The sequence below is a fragment of the Priapulus caudatus genome, unplaced genomic scaffold (assembly GCF_000485595.1).
Source record: "Priapulus caudatus unplaced genomic scaffold, Priapulus_caudatus-5.0.1 Scaffold193, whole genome shotgun sequence".
NCBI classification, from domain to species: domain Eukaryota; kingdom Metazoa; phylum Priapulida; class Priapulimorpha; order Priapulimorphida; family Priapulidae; genus Priapulus; species Priapulus caudatus.
In genome coordinates this window covers 368,841-377,151 of record NW_014577254.1, presented here as the reverse complement: position 1 = coordinate 377,151, position 8,311 = coordinate 368,841, and the positions used below count along the sequence as shown (strand labels likewise).

Here is an 8,311-nt window from a genome sequence, read left to right as displayed (position 1 = left end):
CAGTGAGCGGCGAATCGATAGCGCGTCGAGTCAGCGAGTGGCGAGTCAGCAGCAGCCACCAGTGAGCAGCGAGTCAGCAGCAGGCGAGTCAGTCAGCAGCCGCCACCAGCGAGCACATACATGTTACATGCTCGCGGAGCTATGCACTCTCCGTGAGTGCCCTCTGTCTAGTTGAGTTATGTGACGTGGGGTCTACACTTTTCAAAGCACGCCTTTGAATCCATCATGCACGTTGTTTTCCCAAACTGACCATTACCTCCTTTGTCAAATTTTCCCTCGGAAGAAACCCTGTGACAGTGCACACTGCTAGGCAGCCGTACCCCCCCCCCCGGGAGTCGTAAGCTAACTCACAGTTTTGCACTTGCTGTAGTTGCCGCAGAGCACCTTGAGCAGCTCCATGACTATGAGGCCGGCGATGACCGCGTTCGTCGTCGCGATCGCGGGAATGATGTTGCCCGCCATAGCTGCAGCGAAACGAAAGACATTCGTCAGAGGACGTTTAGAAGTAACTTGTACATTACTATTAGAATTACCATTACTATTCACACTATTATATATATTACTACTACTATATACTATACTATACTTATACTACTATTGCATTAGAATTAACACGTGTAATTACTCAAGTAAAATGATTATTACTGCACTATTGTTACAAATGATGACTCATTATAGATACAATAATAGAAAACTTTACAGCTCGAATTTCAGGACGTGACATAAACGCGGCCTAGTATTAAGCTTTTTATGCAGGTTGTCATATTTTGACACTATTGGCTAACGGTGGCAGCAACTGATTCAAACAAATTCTTTTACGTAACAATTTAAGTATTCGAAGCAATAGAGCTCCAAAGTGATGACGTCACGGTGGCATGACAACGAATCCACTGTTTCTAAATAATCACTGGCTCCGTAGTCCGTAGCATTAACTGCGTGAAAATGGTGTTGTTTTGTACTCGATTGTAACCATCATTCTGAGAGTCATAATTGCAGTTTTTATAGATTTCCAAAGCATGGAAGTGAAAAGCAACGATGGATCAAGTTGATAAGGTATGCAGATATGTTTTTTCTAGGCATTTTGATGATGAAATCAATGTTGTAAGATCGACTTGCTACCGATGCTTTACATCTGTCTGCAGCGCACACACTCGTGTACTGTAGTGTGGGGAAATTCTGTGTGTGTGAATAATACATGGCCCCACATACTTAATGTTACAGAGCCAATGATTGTTTAGAACCAGTGGGTTTATTGTCATGCCACTGTGATATCACACTCCGGTGCTCTATGGGAAGAACGGTGTAGAATCATATTGCGCTCATAAAGGTTAGGAACAACTGGCATTTTGATATAGACAAGAAGCATATTATATAACTGCTGGTTGGTATCCTTGCAAAAAAAGATTCCGCAAAAACTTACATCGGACATCGAACCGTGTCTTCTGAGCTATTCCGAAAATGTGACTCCGAATTCCAGCTGCTGCGGTCACAAAATCCAGAGATGGATCATCATCCTGTGAACACAGACGTGCGTGAAACACACTCCACATTGTGAAACACGTCATCAACATAGTAATACTAACAGCGCAGGCTTGCCTTTTCACAAGATCGACACATGTTGTAATGGCTTTGCTGACCTACTCTGTGGACTTGTATTGACTGCATTGCCTTTTATTGTATTGTACTATACTGCACTGTAGTGCACTGCACTGTGCTGCACGATATTGTATTATATATTGTTATTAATTAATATACATTTACTTTAAATACCACTACTCTCTTTTATCTTTAATATATATCATACATCTTAACTGAAAAACTACTTTGTTAGAATACAACCTCTATAAAAATTGACATGCCCTGGATATGGCACAAAGCACAGACGACATGTAAGTTCATGTGAAAGTAGCTTAGCAATCAGGGCTCAAATTTCACCATGAAACCAACAGAAAGGGCAGTGGTTGTCCTCATTATTTGCCGTAGTATCTGGTATATCAGCTGATATCCATAGGAATTAAAATGTGTGGGTATCCTATCCTTTTCGCCCTCGTCCCCTTCTCATGTTATGTATTTATCCCTCCATGTCCAACATAAAATGCTGATAAAAAGAAAGTTGACATGGTGACATTTGAAGGAAAGGAAATATTTGCCATGATGCCCTTCCAACTATACTGCAGTGTTTACAAATTACTGATTATAATTTTAATATAATACAAGACCACACTCCCGATTGCCGCAGAAAAATATAAACCAAAACCCTGACTGGCTAACAACATACCTTATCCCAGATGAGATAGCCATGTTCCTTATCCTCTGCTACCTTCGTCTTTAACCGCTCCTTCAGAGTGTTGACTGAGCGGCCAAACATCTGTCCGCACATCTTCGCACTCCACATCCGCTGGTCCTCCAAGAGATCACTGTCCTGCGCGGACGTGCTGCTTCCCGGCACTGTAACCGTGGCAATGTGCACGTATATCGTATGTATTTGTGTATTGTAATATATTCTATAAATCTATCTGTCTGTCTGGCTGTCTATCTGCCCGTCTGCCAATCTGCATGTACACACGCACGCACACACGTATGGGCAAGCCTACGGGCAAGCATACTTACATGCACACACTCATGCATGTACGCACGCACGCATGCACGCATACACGTAATGGCAAGCATACTCCCACGTACACACTGATGCATGTGCATACACAGTTACACACACCCACAACACACAATATCCTTTTCGAATTGCTAGTGTCACTAGTAAACAGTTTTCTCTAAATCCAATAATTGTGTTATAACTAACAATCTACAGACGCTTACCAGAGTCAGGAAGGTTGCCCCAGTCTAAAGGGGTTGGTGGTCGTCTATGTTGCCATAAGTTGGCCATACTCAGCAAGTACTTGATGTCATCTCTAAACAACTATGAATGAAGATAATGGTAAACTCAGTGTAGTAGCTATCGAGTAAAAGTTATTATAATATCTTCGCTGTCTACATTGCTGTGGTACCTGGCATCACTGCACAACTACTTATGAAAATGTGTTTGAATACTTACCAGATGCTCCTTTTGCTTCGTGATTACACAAGTACATAGTAAATTACAACCACATTCAGCCACATTCAATGCACTATTCCTACCGATAAAACAACGATGACCGTGTGAAGTTTTAGTGGCTCTACAATACAATTTTCAATTATGTTTTTAATATAACAAGAGCCGCAGAGCGTCTGGGCTCATCTGGGGTCTGTTGCTACGGTTATGAACGTACAATTTCAGTCGTGCGTAGTGACACATTTGTTAGGCGCAGATATGCAGATACGCAGTTGCGTACACATCATTGTTAGGACACGCTCACTATCTCCCCCCCATGCCGATTCTTGTTATTTATTAAATATGCTGCCTTCGAATTTGTGTCATACGATCACAGTCTATCTATTTTTATCTATCTATAAAAGATGTCAACATATGAGCATGAGCTCCAAGTATAATTAGAGGGGCGGGAGTCCTTTCTCCCCACCTCCCTCCCCACTGCATCCCATCGCTCCCTCCCTCCCTCCCCCTGCCTCCCACTTCACTCCCCTTGCCTCTCACTACCACGCCCCCTACTCTCCGCATCTCCCTCCCCTCTTCGACCTCCCTCCCCCTCCTCCCACCTCCATCCTCTGCAGCACCATCTCGCACAACTAAATTGTACCGCGTTTCCCGCTCGCACACACAACGGTATCACGCGTTTTCCTGTCCCCTGTCTAATGTACTACTCTCTTCCTCTACTATCTTAGACTTCTCTCTCCTCTCTCTTAATTATATAAAAAATTTAAAACTCCACTATGATTTCTTTTACTGCCGCCCTCAATAATACTTGTCCTAGATGCCCTGAGTGAAACTAGTTAAGAAATCACATAATGTAGTGTCTCTAATATTTCTATGGTAACACTTATCGTGCATAACGTATAATGGATACGCAAACAGTGCCGATAGCGACATGATATATCGTTAAGATTTAAGAAGAAAGTAAATAATTATATATTATAGTACTAGTATTTACTTTCGTTTAAAACAAAGTTGACCATAGAATAAACTAATTTAAACTAGGCCTATTAGTTCCGCGAGATGGCGGCGTGCAAGTGTAATCGAAATAATCAAAAGATGGCAACTGCCCTCATTCCTGAATCCGTGACAGTAGGTACAGGCTAAAATCCGAAGAAGGATATCAGGCAGGCGATAATTCGCTCAGCTGTGAGTTAACAACTGCATGGCAGTTGGCGAGGCAACATTATGATTAGAAGCTGTGCCCGTTTTTTTGCCTCATGCGAGCATTCACTTGATTCAATCATTCAAGCTTCCAGTGCCCAGGGGCAGGGGGCTATAGACAGAGCTTAGAAAATCATAATGATTAAGGGCTAAACTATTGTCCAACAAAACATTGCCTTTGCAAATAAACTGTGCAACTGTAGGCCTCACATGACGAAGGTATGGGTCTCTAATAACAGCAAAACATTGTCATCGCTTTGTTAACAGTGAACAAATCAATGTTATAATCGCCTCCTCTTGAGTCAAAAGGTATCCGATCACTTACTCTTCGGCATGTCATGATAAGCATATTTTCATGTCCTGTTCACAATAAAGCCATAAAATGCTAGTCACCGCGTGAACTACAAAAAAAGTTCCATGCCTCCGTTCAGACCATGTCCTCAGAAAATGTCTAAAACGGCTCCTGTGGCCCCCATTGACCTTTGACCCTTGTGAACCTCCAATTTGGCACAGTGATGCTTTCCTACACATGATCTATACACCGACTACACGACGCCTAGGTCGAGCCGTTAGATTTGTGCCGGCAATCTGCAATTTCTCCCTATACTTAAGTTAAGGAGTGAATTCCCCCTTCTTTTACACCTCTTGACCTTTGACCTTTGACCCCAGCGTCGACATCCCAACTCGTTTTCGGATTACCCCCCACCGTCCCGAATATCGTCCGTACTTCGACGGCTTAAGATCCTCTTGCCCAACTGTTGACGGACGGACGGACGGACGCTCGGACGCTCGGACGGACGGACGATCATGCGATTCTACAAGCTACATCTGACTATGTCAGATGAGCTAAAAACACAGTGAGGCAGCTGAGGCTAGTCGCAACTAAATAACCTATTAAACTATAGCTGAGTCAAACAAAATAGATGTGTAATACAGTGAGTGGGTTACTTCCTTAGGTAATTGCCCACCTTGTTAAACAGTTTCACCGGATCCCAGTCACAACTCTTGGCCCATTCTCTAGTGGAAGACCTCTCGACTCCGCCCGTCACACCATCGCTTGCTAGCGCCTCCTGGCCAGCATCACCTGAAATGCAAGATGACAATGACACTGCTTTGTGTTACAAAGCAAAGATTTCCAAACACTTTTCTTATTCGTGGAAAATGTACACTCGTGCAAATCCGCCGAGCATGTTTCGCAAGATTGCTAACATCAGTGCAGTATCACGGTTTATTGATATTTTTATATTATGATTGCTTATATATTATTTATTTATTATTATTTATTTATATTGTACCTTGTGTTGATCATGATGGGGTAGAAAGAGAGTTGGGCAGAGAAAAAAGAAAAACTAATAGGTAGGAGCAAGATGAATGGATAGCTATGAGTCAATTGTAAGGGATGTGATAAGAAAGACGTCCTGTCAGCTCACCTGCTGCCTCTGGGTCTGCCGTATCGGGAGATACATCCTGGTCTGGATCTTCCTCTCCAAACAACTGACTACAAAATCAAGATGATGAATTGATGCAGGGCCTCAAATGCTAGTCACCTTAGAATGACTATAGAACTATGCAAACACAAAAGCTCAATATCTAATAAATTCGTACAGATTTAACGAAATTTACGTAACATGTAGGATCGTTAAATTTACTACAAGATGTACCAATGCATAGAGAATGGGTTTATCCAAATGACATGAATTGCATACTCCCGAATGTCCAATTTTCCAAATATGTGCAATATGACATATGACGACCAAGATTCAAGATACATGTATATAAGGAATACTTGCCTGAGATAAAAACAATAACGTTTAGTTATTTGTGTTCAGTTTTGCATTATTATGCCCTATATAGGCAACCACCATATATGCATACATACAGCCCTCACAAACGCATCATTTGCCTTTTCCATTTTACTTTAGAGTTATTTTTTTACTTTTAGTACTATTTTACTATTTGTACATTTAACAACAACTTAACTACATATGCACTTCATAGTTGAACTTACTTGAATAAGTGTTTAGCCCATACAATGCAATGTATTGGTTCAGATGGTGTGTTTCTGATTGTGCATCCTGGATAGGTCTTTTGGGTTGCTTTTGGCTGGCATTCATAGCATTCAGTTATGCCCTACAAAGCAAACACAATCGCACTATGTCATTGAGAGACAGAGAGAGACAAAGAGAAAGAAAGAAAAGGGGCGAGCGAGATAGATAAAGACAAGGATAGAGAGCAAGAAAGAGAGGGGAGCGAGATAGAGAAAGGGGGAGAGAAAGGGAGATAGAAAGAGAAAAACGAGGGCGAGAGGTATGACTCAGGATTTTTCTGTATTTACTACAACGTCATTCGCCTTTAACCTGTTACAGTTAATGGCGTCATGGGTGAATAATGACAGAGAATCTGTCACTAGTCATCCCTGGTAGCGCATAGCTGCACAGCTGCTACTGGGGGGAGAATAGCACAGATATAAACGAGACGCTAACGAGCGAGAGATAATTTCGTACCTTCTTGATGACCGTGACCTGGCCTAGGTAGCCAGCGGTACCACTCTCTACCAGTGGTACATCCACGTTCAGGCACATCCGATTCACATGGTTCCTGGCAGCTGCAAAATCCCCACACTTACATTATCAGCCTGGTCGCACGCTGTTGACACATACTGACAGGTCATATACCCTGTAACTACGTGGCTATGCTGGGAAAAATGTCACAACAGTTTGGTTTTCAATGAATATTAAGTAATATTAATAGTTTTACAAGAAGGTTCTGCTTAATATCTTGAAATTTGTTTACAACTCATAAAGGATATCTCTCTTTGAAATATAATCCTCGTGAGAGATAATTACAAATATTTTACGCGACATCACATCATATGTCCTCGTAACTATAAGACAGAATTATTTTAAACTTATATAAAAAATACAAACCTCTATTGTCAAGTGCATTGAGCACCACATTAAATTTCTTGAAGAAATCTCTTCCATACGTTTTTCTGCAAAAAGTTTATTAACAATGTTATAATTAAAATACATTAAATTGAATTAGTACTATCAGCATAAACTAGATGTCTGTGCATTTATGTTTAGTGTATATGAGGTTATGCGTAACATTGTTATACTTACTCGAATATGCTACTGTGATGTGCGATTATCTTTGCATCTGGGTTCAACGCCTGTACACTCTCTCTTGCAACCTAACAGTAAAGAGAGGTAACAGCAGGTTAATTAATTTTAAGATAATGCAATCCTTCTTTTCTTAAGTTAATAAATAATACATGCCCTTGCTCTGTAGCCTGCACCTAAAAAGTTGCATAGTAAAACATCGCTATATGATGAACTAACAGTAGCACCTTTGGTTTTGCAAGCAAAAAATCATTGACAGTTTTAAAACCATTTTTTTAAATATTTCTGGTGAATATTGAACCAAACATTTTTCTATGTAGCATAATTTAAATTTATTATAATTGAAAAATATGCATTAATCCTAGAGTATTGTTTTTCTTTAAGTTTATGCATTATGGCATGTTATAACGCTTTAGAACGTCAGTAGGGAATTATCTGTATGCTGCGGATTAAAAAACTACAACACTTACTACTGCCTTTGATTTGCCAACATGCTGCTTACGAAACAAGAACTGTCGATTTAGATTGCTCACATCAATTGTGTCCAGATCAATCTGAAAATGCAATAGTGTATTTGCTCAACATTGTGTACTGAATTTACCACAATCTACAAAAATTCATCTACATAGGATTTCATCCAAGTTGCATGCAGAGGATTGGAGCAGTTGTCGCTGCACAATCCTAGTTTGGGATCGCGCAAATGTCCTAAACTAATTCGGGGTGCTAAATTAGAATTGGCCCATTGTCGATAGTATCGCTCCACAAAATACGCCTACTTAGACGTGACAACATGCCGAAAGCGTCTGAATCAACACCTGCCACGCTGTTTAAATACAAGTGCCGCGGAGCAACAGCGCTTATCTAACGTCTACTGCGGTGACTCTGTGGTAGAGTGGTGGGATTCTAGTAAACCCTGTTAGTCCCAAATGTGTTCACATAC

General features: G+C 41.0%; 1 protein-coding gene across 1 annotated transcript in view; it reads right to left on the bottom strand.

Moving 5' to 3' along the window:
* The window catches only part of LOC106807070 (SUMO-activating enzyme subunit 2-like), a 15,180-nt gene that overhangs the window by 4,578 nt on the left and 2,291 nt on the right, over positions 1-8,311 (bottom strand). The window contains exons 2-12 of the mRNA XM_014809307.1: positions 7,842-7,925; positions 7,372-7,442; positions 7,177-7,241; positions 6,754-6,854; positions 6,258-6,379; positions 5,680-5,747; positions 5,218-5,333; positions 2,818-2,917; positions 2,279-2,448; positions 1,421-1,514; positions 352-464 (exon numbers count right to left, since the gene is read on the bottom strand). Of these exons, the coding sequence (XP_014664793.1) occupies positions 352-464; positions 1,421-1,514; positions 2,279-2,448; positions 2,818-2,917; positions 5,218-5,333; positions 5,680-5,747; positions 6,258-6,379; positions 6,754-6,854; positions 7,177-7,241; positions 7,372-7,442; positions 7,842-7,925 (1,104 nt within the window). The remainder of the gene's footprint in view (positions 1-351; positions 465-1,420; positions 1,515-2,278; positions 2,449-2,817; positions 2,918-5,217; positions 5,334-5,679; positions 5,748-6,257; positions 6,380-6,753; positions 6,855-7,176; positions 7,242-7,371; positions 7,443-7,841; positions 7,926-8,311) is intronic.